This window comes from Camponotus floridanus, unplaced genomic scaffold (assembly GCF_003227725.1).
Source record: "Camponotus floridanus strain SB8 unplaced genomic scaffold, Cflo_v7.5 scaffold1, whole genome shotgun sequence".
NCBI lineage: Eukaryota > Metazoa > Arthropoda > Insecta > Hymenoptera > Formicidae > Camponotus > Camponotus floridanus.
Window position 1 is genome coordinate 254,663 of NW_020229214.1, and position 19,190 is coordinate 273,852.

A 19,190-nucleotide genomic window follows, 5' to 3' on the forward strand; every position below is an offset into this window, starting at 1 on the left:
ACGAAATAAATTAATTGTTAATAGTGAAAATATGGCGTATGTAATAGAAAATTCTTAATGTAATTAAAGATTCTTAAAATAAGGTATAATTGTTTATTTAAACTTTAGAAGAACAATTTTACAAATTAAAATATCTATACTAAATATATTAAAAATATCGAAATATATTAAAAATAAGGCACATCATTAAAAAATATATATAAATATATATTTAATAATAAATATATTTAAAATATCTAAATATATTAAAAATAAAGCACATCATTAAAAATTCTTTGTAAATGTATATATGAGAAATTAAATATATATGAAAAATATATACAATATTAAAAAAAAGGTAAGTTAAGAAAAAAATTTCCAATAAACTCCAAGTGGCTACGAGGCAAGAATAAAAATTTACCAGCATCAGTTGCACGAGCATCTCCAACATATCTGGACCCAAATCCATGCTTGGTGCATTCGTGAAGTTTTCGTGGATGTAGCGAAAAGTGCCGGCCGCTCGCAGGAAAGCATCGACCGCCTGATCAAGTCCTCGAGCTGTCAAGCGATCCTGCTTAGCGGCCAATTGTGTATAAAGTGCACCAGCATTAAAGAGAATCGAAGCCTTTTCAAAGGCGACGGTTCTCTGGCAACTCGGAACTCCTGTTAACGAATCGAACCATTCGAAATAGATGCCGAGGCTCCTATCGGGTGGAAAGAATCGCCTCTCTATGAAATACAGCTGATTGTAATAACGCAGGAGTAACGCGATGCCTGCCGAGTCTCTGGTCGGTGTCCTTGTAGCCTATGTGTGAATTAAAATTTTTAAATAATTATTTTTAATTTTTAATATCTATTTCTAATATATTACCAATTAAATTTAAATTTTTTTCACATTTCAAGATAATATTTAAATCATTATAACATATTAAAATTAAAGCTAGACAATCTAAAAATTTATGTAAAATCCTTCAACAAGAAATGTTTATATTATAAATAATATAAATAAGCCAAAATATCTTTTTATATTTCTTACAAATTTAAATCAAATTATTACAATAAAAAAAGAAACATATTATTTATTTACCTGTCTAGTTTCCATCAGATCTGCTATGGCTTCTTCGTAGTTTTCGCCATCTTCGCTATAATGCTCCAAGATAAAATCCTACATGAGAGAAAAGAGATTACGCAGGGCAATCGATAATTCGTGACACGTGCATGTAGAACATGGAATCGCAGCACGTGACCAACAATATTAAATCGATGTGTTCATAGCAACTACGAGACTTTAAACGACAGTTAACGTGTGTTTGCTCGTTTCTTCTTGAAACGTGCTTGGGAATAATTATCTCGTATTAATAATTCTCGTTTCGAAACTAAGAAAAAACGAAAATGGTAAAAATCACCCTTGAATTAATACGAAAACGCTCGGAGCACAACGAGGGTGAAATATCGACGTTGGAAGAGATAGCTTTGCATCAAGAGAATATCGATGAAATCCAGCTGATAGATAGACATTGCCGGCATCTCAAGATCCTCTTATTACAGAATAATCTTATATCAAAGATCGAGAATCTGAGTATGCTGAAGAGATTGGAATACTTGAACTTAGCCCTCAATAACATCAAGGTTATCGAAAATCTAGAGGGTTTAGAGAGCTTAAAGAAGTTAGATCTCACCGTCAATTTCATCGGCAATTTACAGAGCGTAAAAAGTCTCAGGTATTTTTTCATAAATGATATTTATCATATCAATATACAGGGTGTCCGTCAATTTTAGAACGAAATAAAGAAGTAGATTGGCTCAAATTAAGAAGGAATGACCTGTATTGTTTTGGGATTGTCGCAATAATTAATTATATAAAATTTATATATATAAATATTCAACGAATTAATCGAACGAATGCATTCCGATTCATCTTTTCGTTTGGTATATATAAATATTTAATTCACTATTTGACGGATTGCATTCGGCTTGCCATTTTACTCGCCGCGTTACAGTGAATATCGCCCGAGAGAGGCAGGCAACATGCGCGGCGTCGTGCACGATTTCGACCGTCCGCACGCAGACGAAAAACGGCCAATTTATATCTCGACTTCCGGACGCGATAGCGATTTCGTTCTTTTTGCATAAAATTCTATACCATTTCGCGGCACTACCGTTTAAATCTCGTCCCGATCGCCCGAGGAGCGGCTGACTTACAGTGAATATCCGAAATCTGCTTCTTGGACTCACACTTAAGCGTAATATTTATACAGGGTGTCAATTTTCGACCTTCACGAAATAAAGAAGTAGATTGGCTCAAATTAAGAAGGAATGACCTGTATTGTTTTGGGGTTGTCGCAATAATTAATGAAATATTAAATAAAGAAGATCGGCTAATCTGCGTGAGTAGAAACGTGCGGCGACGAGAGTCGTCCCACTGTAATCCGATACTACGAGCGCGGCGAAGCGATGGGCGGGTCGCTCTCCGAGACATGATGGTGGTTTGCGATATATCGCAATATCGCGCCGAAAAATGACCCAGTCCTTTTAGTGGCGAGAAAATGATGCGCTATCATTTCCACACCACCTTGCGGTAGATAGCATGGTGCGCTTTTTTTATAGTGGTTTCCCCCATAGGCCTATTCCACTCTCAATTTGAAAATTATTTAAAATGCCATTACTATACGCTGAATATATCGTAAATGTAAAAAATTAATGGTGACAGTACCTTTACAAAAATTGATCCGTGGTTGAAAATCCCTCGATAAAATGTATTGCACACGTTGATAATGATATTATGATAAAATGCTTCATGAATCCTTGCATGAATTCTTTCTTCATCTCGTACACGAAGGCGCACTGCTGGACCGGTTATCACGATATTATACACGACACCCAGTTTCACATAATTTATTGCACAACACGTAAAATTGTATGGCCACTTGGTTTTCGCACGTTCGAGAAATGATTCCATGTAAATTGCGGCCGCACGATAAATATTTTCTCTCGCTAGTCCGTATGCCACAATCATATCCGTATATTCTTGCAGAGTACACTTCATTTTCACTGTTAATTTACTACGCAAACACAAGATTTTTATTAAAACGTCTTAGCTCTCGCACGCTGTTACCAGACTGCGTACGCCAGCAGCACGCAACTACAGCTGACAGCTGAGTGGACATGTGAATGTAATCATAGTGCGCAAGCGTCGAACTCACACGTATGCTTCCATTCACATGTCCGCTCAGCTGTCAGCTGTAGTTGCGTGCTGCTGGCGTACACAGTCTGGTAACAGCGTGTGAGAGCTAAGACGTTTTAATTAAAATCTTGTGTTTACGTAGTAAATTAACAGTGAAAATGAAGTGTACTCTGCTGGAATATACAGATATGATTGTGGCATACGGAGTAGCGGGAGAAAATACTTATCGTGCGGCCGCAATTTACATGGAATCATTTCTCGGGCGTGCACGAAAATCAAGTGGCCGTACAATTTTACGTGTTGTGCAATAAATTATGTGAAACTGGGTATCGTGCATAATATCGTGATAACAGGTCCAGCAGTGCGCCTTCGTGTACGAGATGAAGAAAGGATTCTTGAAGCATTTTATCATCGTATCATTATCAACGTGTGCAATACATTTTATCGAAGGATTTTCAACCACGGATTAATTTTTGTAAAGGTACTGTCACTATTAATTTTTTACATTTACGATATATTCAGCGTATAGTAATGGCATTTTGAATAATTTTCAAATTGAGAGTGGAATAGGCCTATGGGGGAAACCACTATAAAAAAAGCGCACCATGCTATCTACCGCAAGGTGGTGTGGAAATGATAGCGCATCATTTTCTCCCCACTAAAAGGACGGGTCATACAGGTCATTCCTTCTTAATTTGAGCCAATCTACTTCTTTATTTCGTTAAGGTCGAAAATTGACGGACACCCTGTATATCAGATTAAAAAATACAACTTCTTCATGTTTTGTCAAATTATGTAAAAAATAATAAATAATATATTTTTATTATCAATATAATTATTAATATTATAGTTACATATTAATATTATTCTATCTTATAATATATCATTAAATATACACAGTAAAAAATTGTGCGTCCATATGTTAAAATTATCTTGTGTTATCACGTTTTGATTAGTTCAATGTAAAATTAACATACAACCTATATGTTATTATTTTTATAATGTTTTCATGTGTTACATTTATGTCAACTTTATAACTTAACACTTTGTATATGTCTCTTAGAAATGGAATATTATTTTGAGTATTTTTAACATAATCATTTTAAACAATCAATATGTCTTAAAGTCAGCTTAACATTAAGAAAAGTTTAAATGAATCTTCAAATAATCTTGAACTTTGACATAAAAATAATCAAATTTACTAAAATCAAATGTTTCTATTACAAATAATTTAAGTTAAAATAATTACTATTATATGTTAATGATCTTAACATTTCTTACGAGTTATTATAACTATTTTTTCATGTAATTTTTAATTAGTTTGTATGTTATTTTTATATTATATTTAAAGTCACGATAACAAAAATAAATGTCAAGTATTGTGTCAATTATTTAACATTTTTGTTTGTCAATAAGTAACATATAACAAGTGAGTGATTTTAACTTAAAATTTAGAGTGGACTTTAGGGGACGTGTGAAAAATGTTATAATTAACATTTTACTTTTTACTATGTAAGCAAATATATAATAAAATATATAATAAATTTAATATGTGAATTTTGATAAAATTAGTAAATAAAATATCCTTCTTTTCAAATGTTTATTCTCTGAATATTAAATAATAAAATAATTAATATTCTAAATATATTGCTGACTCAACACGAGTATCTCGTGTTTTCCTTAGGTGCAATGAGAATCTGGAGCAATTAATTTTAATGGGAAATCCGTGCGCGGATTATGAATATTACAGACAATATATTGTGGCGACTCTGCCGCAATTGCGAGAGCTTGACATGCAAGAGATTGAAAGATCAGAGCGTATCAAGGCGTTACAGATTTATGCGCAAGCACGGGACGATGTTATCGAAAGTTATCAACGATATGAGAGAACCAGGATAGTTGAACGGACACGTCGTAAAGCTGCACTTGAAACGACAGAGATAAAGACGGTAATTTTTTCTCGATGACGTGTAGTGAGTGATAGATTTTCGTGATGATAATTCAATTACTGTACTAGTATGTAAGCATGCAGATCAGTTATATTATTATACAGTAATTATTTAAATATTATTGAAGTGTATTCTCTTGCATTTAATTCACAAGGTAACAATTAACATAAATCTTTATGTTAATTTGTCAAAGACGTTTCTCGGAACAGTTTGATTTGAATTGCAAAAGACTTGGAAGAAGGCTTCAAAAATTTGTTTTTTTAGTTGAGCTAATATTCGAGTGAATATTTCCTTTTTTTAAACAGTTTGTTAGCACGTGAGCAGACTCATTTAGGCAAGAATAACGTAAAATATGAGAGCGAACAATATCTCCTTTAGAATACTATAGAAGAGGAACAGGAAAATATAAAAAACGAACCAAGCGAGAACGCAAATACAGGGAAGGATGATGAGGCAGAGAACGAACGTTTCTGGAAGCAGCCTAGTTATCATACGCCAGAAGATAGGGTCGCCATCGCTGAACGATCCTTGAAGCAACAAGAGATGAGAAATCGCTCTTCAAATAAGAATGATTGTCCAAAACGCGTCCTGAAATTATTTGCCCCGAATGGAAGAGCTTATAATATAAATCAAGCGAAAGTATCATTCAAGCTAAACGATGAAGATGATCCCAATTTTATTGTTCTCGAAGTCTCCGTTTATAGGTAATCATTAACGTAATACAATATGCATTGTACCAAATAACATGTATTATCCAATAGATAATTGAAAGTAAATAAATGTAGAAAAATGTATATTGCAACTTATTTCGCAAAAAATTTATCAGTTTCAAGATAAATAATTAATTTTTTAATTTTAATTAATAATTAATTTCTAATACACTCGTATATAATTATTATTTATATTATTATATATAATTATTAATATACTTTTTTCTGTTAATATACTTTTTTCTTTGTTATGGTTTTACCAAATTTATCAAAACTTCCTAAGAATTTTTAGCCTTCATTCTTATCGTACATTTTTTTCCACATTCGTAGGCACTTAGATACTTCTTACATCGGCGTCGATGTAAACCCGACTTACGTGCGAGTTATCATAAAAGGAAAGATACTGCAGTTGACTCTACCTTGCGAGGTATCGGTCGAGAGAAGTAATGTTCAACGGAATACAATCACCGGAAATTTGGTGATCAATATGGCCCGTTTAATCCCGTGCAAAACAATCATAGGAAAGGATGAATCGACGAAAAAGAAAGAATCTAAACAGGAAAAAAAGATTCTTATAGTTCGACCGCCTGTAATATCTCGGCGAGCTCTTCTCGAGATCGGTCCATCTTTAGATCTTCATGATTTTTTGATGGTAACCAAAGATTCCGCAAAACGAGCTCAAACAGATGAGAAAAATTTGGCAAAGGAAGAGGAAAGCCTCGAAAATTTTGAAGACAACTCGGACGTTCCGCCTCTTGAATAAACAGGGACAATGGAACGATTATGATGAATGAAAAATGATAATTATAAGTATCACGATGATTCTGAAACTTGATCATCGCATTGAATTAGGACTTACCTTGAACGGATCCTGAAAGTCGATATCTTTGGTTTCTTTCAGTCCCAATGGTATCATCGGCATAATAGGCTCAACGCTGAAAGAAAAAAAAACAGTTTAATGCCATATATTTATTACATATGTTGATAAAACTTATAATTTTCATAAAGCTCAAACTTACCCATCGACATTTTGATACAACTCCACCGAGCTGTTTAATTCAGCGAGTTGTTCCTTCAACAGCTGCAGATTTGAATTAACAAAGCTTAGTTCCAAGGCGACGGTCTCCTTCAGTTTTCTGTTTGTAGTTGCTCTGTAACGAGATTAGCAAGTGAATACAAATGTAATTATGCGTTATTTATAAAACTATTTTTAATTATAGCAAAATCTCATTTTATATTTTTTATTTATGTAATCGTAAACTGTGATTAATAATTTAAAACTTTCAGTTTTGCAGAGCAATTTTTCTTGTTTATAGGATATCTTATTCCTTTTTAATAGCTGAGCCTTTGATTAATTTAGTGACGATTTTTCTTAGTGAAGAAATATAAAGGCATCATAATTTTCATACAAAAATTATAAAAGAATTTAAAAAAAAATTTTCCGCAAAGTAAACTTTATGGAGTTAAAAAGTTAACAAAATTATACTTTTAATTAATTTCGTAGACTTCACTTTAATTGAATTTTAATTTGTAGCTTTGTTATAGAGATATGTGATGGGAAAAAATTTGAAATTTGCAAAAAACCTCCTTCAATAGTTTTTGTTAAGAAAAAATTTACTCCAAATTGCTCAGAGAATTTGTTATTAAAAGAACGTCTAATAATGTTATGTTGAATACTTTTTAAAATTACATAAATTTAAATTACATAAAAATTATATAAAAAAATATATAAAATTATACATATTTAAAATTAATTTTAATTAATTAAATTATATTTACAAATTATCGAACATGCGTGTTACCGCATTTGCATTTATATTATTGAATGTATGTACAATTAAATTTATTTAATATACCTAGTGATATTTATCCAATATTAATCTAAACTGACATTTTCGTATTAGAATTTTCGTCTTAAAAAATGTCACAAAGAATTTGTCATTAAAATATTTATCGTTTAGATAAATCCTGTATATATAATTTTATTTTTAATAATTACATATCAATATAAATTATTTAAGAAATGTAAAAACGCTTACTTGAAAAGATTCTCGGCACCTGCTCGTAGCCGCAACTCCTTGTTAATCTCTTGGTTGAGCTTACTCCGCTTGTTTTGCAGTTTTCCTCTACAGGTCGCTACCCTCGGATCCGAACCCTGCGAACCATGAAACGCATAGTTAGCGATGCCTTCGACGCATCGTATATGGACCGTAATCACATAATCCGCAAGGATTGCCGCAACGATAAAGACCAGTTCCACTAATCACTTTGATCGGCCTAACTCTGCCAGCGATATCATCTAGTCTTTTTTTAGTTAGATTATAGTTTAAGCCATATTATAAATAAGAATAGAACATTTTATTTGTTAGTATTTTGTAGGTCACTCAATTATTTCCTTCTATTTATATTTCACATAAGAATGTGAAAAACGAGCACAAGAAACGCTGATCCATGATTAATTAACCCACATTATAAATGTAGCACATTTTCATTCAAATGTATTTATTTACGCCACACGTTTGAATAAATATTTGCTATTTTTAAAAATAATTTCTTACATAACACACACATACATAAGAAATATTATTAAATTTATAATTATACATTTATGATAATTATTCATAATTATCATAAATATGCAATTATAAATTGCATTCAATAATATTTCTTGTTTAGTTATAAAAGAGATTATCATGCCTTTTTGATACCATCCAGTGCGATATCTTTAGAGATAAAGTTATTTCAGACTATTCACACGATAAGAACATATATCATAAAAAAATACATTAATACATTATCTGACAATTAATATCACAAATAGATGAACGCATAAATACCCAGAAATTCACAAGAAATGCTTAGTAAGCACGATGCTTAACGATATCATAATCAATTTAGCAAAATAATCCACCTGCCATTGTACGAGGCAAAATAAAAAAAGCAAGAAAATACGGTTTCATGGCTGTTAATACGCAGAGATTACACGTCGGAAGAAGCCGCGTCGACCTCGAGACCGCCGTGTGCAGCCGACTGTCAAGTTCGACTTCCTTTGCTCCTTACCCCGAACCGGAAGCATCTCCTCATGATAGCGTCCGGCGTCGTGAGTTTCGCGTTTCTCGCGCTCCGCATCGTGCCACCGCTGTCCTTTCTTCTGTCGACCGCCCTTCTTCCGTCCTTCTCGTCCCTCGTAGTCTCGCCCGAGACCATCTTCGCGTCCGAGGACGTGATTGCACGATCTCTTGGCAACGGGCAGTAGTGCACCCACTTCAGCATGATCGCGAATACGCTGATTTACTCGGTAATCTCGAACGTACCATCGGAATTGAGACTGTCCGCGGACGCGGGCAAAGATACGATTTTCTAGTGACCGATTATTACATCTACGAACGTGAGATATGAAGAAAATGAGACATTCAGAAAGTCTGACGTAGGAAATTTTAATTGACGTGCAGATTAATAAGATTCGCGTTTTATTACAGAATTTTTTTAGATGGTGTCTATTTAAGAAAATTTCCTGGTCCCTGAAAATTTCCTAGTCTTTCATTTTTGTTTAAGATTTCAGGTAAAAATAATAATTTTTGATGATTTTTTGATGCAACTTTTTTAAAATAAATATAATATTTTTTATTGCATTCTCTAATTTTTATTTATACGAAGGAATAACGAATAAAGACTTTTAAATTTCAAGTACTAGATTTAAAAAAATGAATAACTTTTGTAAAATAAGTATTTTTTACTTACATAAAATTTTTATTCTTTTATCATTAAAAATTATACAATAATAAAAAAATTGTACTGCATATTCAATAATTTGTTCAAACATTCATGTAAATAAAGATATATACATATTAATATATTATAAATATATAATTCATTTGACTTATTGATTGTTCACTATAAAAACAAATTATAAAGGAAAAAATTTTTTAAAAATTTGTTGAGACTCAATAAAATTCTGTGAGAATTTTCTAATTTTTGCAGGTACAAAAAATCCCTGAAAGTTTCAAATTTCATGTTTTTTCAGTAGATATACTCTAATGTAATATTTATATCAAATAATTATATTTTAAGTTCAAATAGTTTGGCACATTTGAAGATAATATTTTCCTTGTGAGAATTTGTGGATCAAAATATTGTCACATTGTTTATACAGCTAATTAAAAAGAGATTTACAAGATAAATTTTTCACTAATGCGATAAGCAAATATTTCATTCCTAGTTAATGTTAAATTATTCTAATAATTATTCTAATAAATCATTGTATTGACAGTGAGTTATAAATGCATTCTAATTATTTAGTTTCTCTTCTTGTATTTTATAGTTTTTTTTAAATATTAAAAGTAAAAAAGCATTAATTAGTAATAAATTTTCATGAAAAAAATTCATATATCATCACATTATTAATTATATTTAAGGAAACGAATATTAATTCTGTATATCTAGAAAAATAATATTCAAAAAAATGCAATTTCTTTCGGAAATCGTCATTGCAATCTAGCTTGTCATTTATTATCTCGCAGAATATGATTATAATGCGAAAGATTGCAGTAAAAAATCTTGATGTGTTTTATGGTTAAAATAAGGATACAGACAAACGTCTATTTGCAAGCTTTGGATTGACTTTTCGGGGACACGAACGAAATTATAATTAATCGGTATCAATGCATGTGTATATTATATTGCGTTTATGGGACGTAAAACAACAATTTAATTTAAAAAAATGATATTTAATGAAATTTATTTTTTTCGATTCTTTCTTATTTTTTCCATAATTTAAGCTAAATAAATACGCAGTGTGATGCTAAAGTCCGGACTTGACAGTATGTACTTGCTTTCACTACAAAAATGCAGTAAAAATGCGGTTTACCACAAATGTTAGAGGATTATTGCGTTGCATAAATTTAGATGTGAATGATTCGCGAAACGCCGAAACGATACAGCACGATGTTTGTCGATTTCTAGTCGTGTCTTATCGTCTTAAGCAAAACTCGGCTCTCTCTTCTCTTTCTCTCCGTCTTTGAAAAACATATGCCATGACACGGCTAATGTTCACAAATAGTGAAATTTCCGCGAAAAGAAGGCGTTAAGTTGATTAATGTATTTTAAACATGAAAACATGGGAATAAAAACTCAGCTATCATTTCAAATTTTTGATGCTATCCCATGATATGCCAATTTAATATAAATTATAAAATAGTTACAGATTGCAAAGAAAATAGTGAAGAAATAGATTATTGAGAGAAAATTATGTAGAAATACATAATTAATTTAACTCTATCTCGTAGATCTCTTCAATATTATTCAAATTTATTATATTAATACTAAAAATTATATTGAAAAATATCTGATGATGGTAAAATAAATAAAGTATTTTTTTCGATTAAAATAATTTTTTAAATATTATAATTAATTAATAATAGTAAGTTTTTTAAGTATATAATTTATACAATGCATCTCAAAACATACTTTAAAGTATATATTTTTCTAAAATCAATAACAAGATAATTTCGTCAAGAGTTAAATTTATTTTTACGTATTTTTACATTTGTTTTAACGCTCTAAGTCTTGCACTTGCATCCTCAATTACTTAAGATTCATATAAAATAGAGGTATAAGATGGTATATAATCATTAATCTTTAATTATACGCTATTAAGTAATGACGGAGTCGACGATTCTCGGCGGAATTGCGAAAGCAAAAAAAAAATAGGGAGCAGGATCATAGAGTATAAGCTGTTGGCCTTTAGATGTAACGGCGGACTAGGTGTTCGCGTTACCGTAATTCCGTTCCACTCTACTTAATAAGATTCCATCTCGCTAACGCGATAAGCGCGATTCGAAGGTAACGATAGGTTATCCATAACTGTCGTTTAAACCGACTAATGTAAAATTCAACAGGCGCGTCCTGAACACCCCATTACCCTTGGATACAGTTTCGGACTCGAACTCTTACGAATCGTGCGCGATACCGTATCGCGACTTCGTTATAATTTCATAACGTCGTAGACCATCAGGTAAACGATCAGTTACACGGATTCCTTCTTATGTAATAGGAAGACGCGGTAAGGATTCGTCAATGTTCATGCATCGAGCGTCGCGGAAAAAAAATCACTTCTCTTCTCTTGCGCAAAGATAGAGCGAGATATCGTTTTATTATCGTCTGTGATCTTTGTCTTGCGCAAAGATAAGGAAATATTGAAATATTGTCTTGCGATCTCTCTTTTCTAATCCTCTGATCAATGTGAACTTTTAAAAGCGTAATTATTATATTCGTTATATAACCTGCAGCTTGCTCAAATTTTACTTCGTATATATGTGTATGTTAATCAATTCGTGAACTGAGTTTTTCTTAATGCAATTATAGCAATTTGTTCGACCGCGAGAGAGCAACGGCACATGTTATATACTTTATGAGGGAAAAATATGGTGTAAATAGGATATACAAGAGTTAACTCGGTCAATTAGAAAAATTACGAGATCGGTATTTGTCGTTCTAAAAAATTGTAATTCAGTTTTTCATGATATAAACATATTATTTAAGTATCAACATGTTAATACGAAACCCATAGTAATGCATGTATAACGTTCACATATATAAGAATTATTATTTTATACCTTTTTCTCAACCACAAATAAATAAATAAATATATCTGTTTATGTATATGTGTGTGAGGGAAGCGAGAAAGAGAGAACTTCATTTTACACTTTTATATATACACAAAATAATAAAAAATATATATAATTTATACGTAATTTTTCATAAATTTGAAATAAAAATAAATAAAATAAATTAATTAATTAAATAATTAAAATACATCTGAATTAAAGTAATAATTTTTGGATATATTTAAAGTTTAATATTTCACCTCTAATATTACATATATCATTTCACATAGTTAGAGAGAATTTAATTATTATATTAAATAAATATAAATAAAATTTATAGAGAAAAAAAATAAAAATGTAAACAGTTTCTGAACAGATTCTAAATCAATAAATATTGAATTATATATATATATATATATATATATATATATATATATATATATGTAATGTGATTACATATTAAATAAAAAAAAAGTTTCTCTTTTATGTTTATTCTTATAACTTTAATCAATTAATTTAATCAATTACATTAAAATTCGATCTCACTTTATACATTCAACATACAAAAAAAATTTGTATTATCGAATCTTTGTTGAGAAAGCATTGGCGGCTAATCCGAACTATCGAACAACCCTCAGTCAGGAGGAAATGCATGAGTATTGAGACACCGGGTATGCTGCGGATGCATACGCGACGTTAACGATTTTGCCGGATGTTATCGCGCGCTAAATCTACCGTAACTCGCGCGTTATTAAACCTCGCGGCCCAGTAGCTGGTCGGTCGCATAACTGTTTGCCAAGCGAATCGAAGACGAGGCCGATCGGAATCGGTATCGATGGACTATATAAATCGGCATTGAGCGTCCGTGCGTAAAGAGCGACTTCGTGAAACAGCTGAATCGTCGGGAACCCGTACACATATCACATGCGGAATTTTCAATTAAATTTAGAAATTCGCATACATATTACATATGGAATGTTTAATTAAATCATCATCATCAATGGTAATTATCAAATGTTAATTTCTTGGATTGCATATAAAATAATAATTTCGATATTTTCTCTCCATTATTGCTAAATATATTATAATAAATACTAAATAATAACTTCTTTTTTTATTAAATGCAATATAAAAATATGCAATTATGAAATAAGAAACAATTTTTTATGATAATTATAAATAATGCTATCTATTTATATGTTTCTTAATAAGTGCAAAAAATTTTAGGAGATGATTCTTTGTCAAAAATTAAGGGGGATTTTTCATATAAATCTATACATCCCTCCTTGTGGAGTTACACTCCTCCAAAAATGGAGGTAAAAATTAGGTTTCTATTTTTTAGGTTTTTAGGTTTTTATTATAATTTTGTTTTTGTTCCAATTTTCCCAACATATACTCTAAGTTTATTTTTATTTTAAAATTTAACTTCTTCGAAATCTATGCTATTTAACATCGTGATGTGCACGATAACATTTTTTTTCCTTGAAAACTATTGATTTTATGAAAAAAATAAAAGAGATAAAAAAATTTCTAAATAAATCAAACTTTTTAATGCATATTTTTTAGATGATCATATTCCGACCCATTAAAAAGTTCTAATAAAAAATTGAATAGGGGTTGCTAGTTTCATCCCCTTATAACAAGGGGAGGCTGAAAAAAATATTAGTAAATAACCTTTTTACTAGTAGAAAATGTCCACCTAATTTCATTTTTTTAACTTGTTCTAAATTTGAGAAAAAAATAAAAACCTAATTTTTAGAGAAGTATATATGTTTATATGAGAAACCCCCTTAATTTTCGACAAAGAATCTTCTAAAATTTTTCGCACTTATTAAGAAACACTCTGTATATATAAGATAATTATTATAAATGAATAATTTTTAGATATGATAGTAAAGTAATAGTAATACGACTGTAAATATATAAAATATGCGAATTATTATTGCAAAAATGGACCAATATAATGTATGAATAAATTCTAGCATGTAAAAAATGTCAATGCTGTACGTCGTCATAATTAAAATGCAAAATTAAAACAGAAAATGAAAATTAAATATTAAATCTTTATAATTTTCTAAAACTGTAACAACTGCCTCTTCTCTTTCAAGACGACAGCCCACGTGCGGCTTAATTCATCGTTACATATTGCATAATACCGCCCATGATCGACGCGTAGGTCGCACGTGGACATCCAATGTTCCTAATTTGTCAACGTTTGATTTATACGACCTCGACGAACGGCCTTGTCCGGTGAATTTATAAAATAAAGAATCGTTATTCGAATAATGTATGTTTAAAATATTTACACGCGCCTCCTTTATTACTTATTTAGCATGCACCATGCAAATAGAATGGCATTTGACGATCGTGCTCTTTAATGGTAATTTGTGATGCAGCAAATAAATCGTAGAAAACAGTATATTTGAAAATGACGTATGATATATCTTTCACGTCGATGATCGCACGGTCAAACGGCATCACGGTGCTTTACGCTTAACCACCGCAATTTTTAACGGAACTACACGGGAATTTAACGTAGCGTTTTTTCCCCAACAGTTACCGAGCGCATTTGTCACAGGAAAATACGAAGGTACATTTGAAATTCATAAATTGTGCATAATTATTGCGTATTTTACCCACATCAATCGTCGCGATTAAACCGCTCACACTTAATTGCGATGACTTTTGATGGGATTCTAATTTTATTCCCTCGATTCCTTGATCAACAACTCGTCGACTGGTGGCCGGCCACCGTCGTATCTTCCCGGCGACTAATCGCGAGAGGTGAGGTCGCCGGAATATGGGTCCCATGGACTCCGACGCTTGGTGAAAGGAGAGAAACTCCGTAAATAATATAGTGGGGATGGGTATAACGATGACTTTTTTTTCCCCTGTCTCGCCGCGATCCTCCTCGTACGCATTCACGGTCACACATACGCGCGATTTCGACGGGACGCCCGTAAAAGCAGCGCCGATATAGGTGATAAGGCTCCTCTTTCTCTTCAGGTGATCGTGTATGTACATATATGCATAGTTGTCAGTCGCGAGACCTCGACATACGGGATTTTCACGCGGTTGATGGCCCGCATTTCTCGTTCGCTAATGTGATTTTAAGTTTATTTTTAAACGAACATCTCTCTCTCTCTCTTTCTCTTTTCTCTTCCCAGCTTTCCTCGGACGAGGACGTCGATATACGCGCTGATGTTCGAGTTACTCGTTTGTAAAATAATGTAAATCAAGATATTCTAGAAAGCAAAAATTTGGTTTACGTCACTTATGAATAATACGTAATATGTTACACATACGGAGTAAGATTTGAAAATAGATTATTTAATATTTTAGTCAGAATTTTCTCTATTTATATTATTTTCTCTTTATTATATTTTACTGTACAATTTTTTTATATTTCTATTATTTTCATAAGTAATATTATCGTTTGTATAAAAACCTTTCTTACGTAAAAGATGTATTTTTTTAGAAAAATAGATTAAAAAACAATCGCATCATTATTGAATTATTCATCTCACTATGCAAAATGCAATCTCACTGTGTCTTAAAGTATAAAAAATTTTCTGCCAATCTCCAAGCAAAATTTATTATCAAAACCTTATAATGATTTTATCAAAAATTTAATAACAAATATTTTTTGATAGATAATAAATAGTAAATTTTATACGCATTTGATTTCAACAATAACAATTAATAATTTTGATCAGAATTTTAATACAATTGTTTTGGATAATGAATTTAATTAATTAAATTTTATTTTCGTGAGAAGGATAGTAGAGGAAAATTGAATAAAAACTTTGGATGCAGATGGGAAGGAGGGAATCCCGAAGGAAGATCGCACACTAGTGGTCCAGGAGATGCTGGGATGGCCGCAGAAGGAGCTCGGTAACGGTATTTGCGAATGATCCCCACCCTTTCGAATGCCATAGACGTAGTCGAACGGACCCAGAAGAGAAGAAGAAGAAGAAGATGAACGGGAAATAAGATACGTCCACGTTTTACACGGCCTCGTAACACGCACCTGTCGCCGACGTCGCGCACCTCAGCGAGAAACAAGCGATTATACATCGTAATTCCGAGGTTCACGCCTATCGACCTCGTGTCGCCGCTTTATTCAATCTTCTCGTTCCCGATGCGGTCATATGTGGCTGCGAATTTTCCTCTTTTTCTAACATAACATGTACATTAATAATTAAATTATCACGTTAAAGGAGCGTCAATTTCTATGGAAATGTTACATGGGGCACATAAAATATGGTAATAGCGACGGTAAACTAGCTAAAATTTATGAACGTGCTTCGAGAAAATAAACGGCCGAACAGGGTATATTTATTATGCATAATCTCGACATATATATATTAATATAAGGAACATTATTTAATAATAATTCAAAATTTCCGTTTACAAAAATAACTTCTGCGTAAAATATATGGAAAAAATTGATATTTTAAATATCACGCGAGTTGGGGAAAGTCGAAAACATGATTAGGTATGACAGCTAAGATCCTGCATTTTCCGGCAAAGATCCGATTGGAATAATATTTACGGGCAGAGTCAGATTCCGCGGTGGTTTTCCCTGGCCGTATATTGCTGAGCAAATAACTACTTTTACCACACGTATGGCAGGAATGTCTAATTGTGCACGCGTTTCTGATTGGGACCCACTTTCCTCTTCCGGTAACAAGAGCACGATTACTTGCGGAGCAAAGCTTCACGGGACTCGAGCTACATTTATTTTATAATATATAGGTATTAATTATGTTTTAATAAAAATTTATAAAATTTTTATCATCTTTCCAAATTTTATTCTTGTTTATTCTTGATTTAATCAAGTTTCTTGAAGAAGATAAATTGTCAGTCTTTCCAGTGTGTTTGGGATTTTGGTGAATTTAGAATCTCTCTTGGGATCTTTATAGGCATATATAATAAAAGCTATGGTCCGGTAAACAACAAGATTTTATAGCTAGCAATTATCGCGCTTGCTTGTCAGTGTTTCTTCTTCGTTATTCCTGATGACTGAACATTTCGATTTTCGAGGACTTGTCATTTTTCTTAAGATGTCCACACATTGATCATAATTTTGCTTTCATAATTGCGACGCTTATTGAAAAATTATATTCCTCATATTAAATTAATTAATAATTAATAATTAATAATTAATAATATTGATTAGAAGCAATATAAAAATATAGACGATAAAATGAATATCGTTAACTAAGAGAAACACAAATTTCTCGATTCTCTCCTCCTGTGGAAAGTTGCGGAAAATTTACACGCTCTTATAATCGCACGCGGAAAAGTCTTACTCCAAGCACGAGGAATACCTTATCTCGTCGATCTACGGCGAGACGGCAAGGTATTGAGATACCTGCTGGTTCGGTTCGCTAATCTGCGAGCAAGGGCGTCGCCCTTCGTGCTCGTCTTAACGTGGCGTAACAGAAGCCGATGCCGAAGCAACACGCGGCAGGAAACGCAACCAAGTACATCCGACAAGCGCCGCGTCGCTGCTCCGCGTCGAGGCGTTTCACGCGCATTTTTAGTCGGTCGATGACTCCGAAGTTGTATTAAACACCGGCTATACGGTGTAATTGAAATTACGTAGCACTCGAGTTGGAAATGCCCGGCTGGTTGAGCGCGCGGTTTACTTGGCCGCCTCGGATCGAGATCATGGTGGAAAGAACGGGGTGTGTCATCCATACTCACATATGGCCGTATGGCAATAAAAAGTCTCAGGATCTATCTGAATCTTTTTTATCCATAATGCATTCAATAACAAATTAATCGTTATCATTCTTTATAGCTCTGTTTATAAGATACTTATTAATATAATATTTAAATAAGACTTAAATATAATATTTAAATAATATAATATTTAATTTAATTTTTACTAATTTAATATTTTATTTATTTTAATATTTATTTTATTAATATAATACTTATTAATTTGATATGAATATAATAATTACATCATCCTTAAGCAAAATGGTTTAAATCAGACATCGGTTATTAATAAATTAATAATTAATCGGTAATTAATAAATGAATAAATAAATAAAATCATAAATTAATTAATTAATATTTCTCAGAATATTTCTTAAGATTTCACGTTATTATTCAATATATTATAAAAGCAAAGAGAGAGAGAAATGATTTATTATGGAGGGGAGAGGGGAAAGACACAAAGATCGTTTCGATTTGCACCTCGATCTAATTAGAAATGGCAGCTTCAAGGCTGTCGCGTCCTTCGTGATCATCGCATGCTCGACATATCACCAGGCGAGAAGAAGCCAAGGGAGAAAGGCAATGTATGGCGAAAGAGTGTGCGTACGTATGTGCGTGCGTACGCTATACGTGTGCGTTATACGTCCGGGGAATTGTATGGAGGATGCACCGTGCGCGCATTTAACTCGCTAGAGGTAAAGGTTGGTTCTGTTAGATCCCGCGTGTTCCGCAATTCGTCCCAATTCGTGCCATTGTTATTCGCATATATAATTTAATTTGAAATATACGCGTCCGGGAGAAAATAAACAACTTGACGTTTCATGCGAATCAGCTGATTATTAATAAATATCTGACGTTTCGCACGAATCAGCTGATTGTGACAATTAAATAAATATCTGCCCAGTTTGATTACAGCGATTAATAAAATAGCTTGAGGAATTTTTTCGTGAAGATTTTGTCTTAAAATTATACTTGTAAAAAATTGTAGAGATTACATACGTTCTAAAATTATCGAGTACGTATTATGAGCTCA

At 32.2% G+C, this 19,190-nt stretch overlaps 2 protein-coding genes across 4 annotated transcripts in view; one reads left to right on the plus strand and one right to left on the minus strand.

Annotated features, from left to right (window-relative positions):
- Window positions 1–19,190, minus strand: part of LOC105253527 (rhophilin-2) — a 33,925-nt gene that overhangs the window by 2,392 nt on the left and 12,343 nt on the right. For 2 of the 3 annotated variants that reach the window (XM_011261614.3, XM_011261615.3), the window contains exons 2-6: window positions 7,862–7,977; window positions 6,842–6,973; window positions 6,682–6,757; window positions 1,067–1,144; window positions 401–784 (exon numbers count right to left, since the gene is read on the minus strand). In XM_011261614.3, the coding sequence (XP_011259916.1) occupies window positions 401–784; window positions 1,067–1,144; window positions 6,682–6,757; window positions 6,842–6,973; window positions 7,862–7,977 (786 nt within the window). Of the gene's footprint in view, window positions 1–400; window positions 785–1,066; window positions 1,145–6,681; window positions 6,758–6,841; window positions 6,974–7,861; window positions 7,978–8,882; window positions 9,191–19,190 lie in introns of those variants that run through there. The other variant, XM_011261613.3, reaches the window with a different exon arrangement.
- Window positions 1,372–6,670, plus strand: LOC109610136 (protein tilB). Its single transcript, XM_020028186.2, has 4 exons — window positions 1,372–1,700; window positions 4,848–5,112; window positions 5,491–5,816; window positions 6,153–6,670. The coding sequence occupies exons 1-4, from the start codon at window positions 1,372–1,374 to the stop codon at window positions 6,583–6,585; spliced, it is 1,353 nt and encodes a 450-aa protein (XP_019883745.2). The 3' UTR covers window positions 6,586–6,670.

Excerpts from the sequence above, each read along its gene's own strand:
- LOC109610136 (XM_020028186.2), top strand. The coding sequence starts at position 1,372 with ATGGTAAAAATCACCCTTGAATTAATACGAAAACGCTCGGAGCACAAC. Across the intron at positions 5,113-5,490 it reads AAACGACAGAGATAAAGACG|AATACTATAGAAGAGGAACA; the intron begins GTAATTTTTTCT and ends TATCTCCTTTAG. Across the intron at positions 5,817-6,152 it reads CTCGAAGTCTCCGTTTATAG|GCACTTAGATACTTCTTACA; the intron begins GTAATCATTAAC and ends CCACATTCGTAG.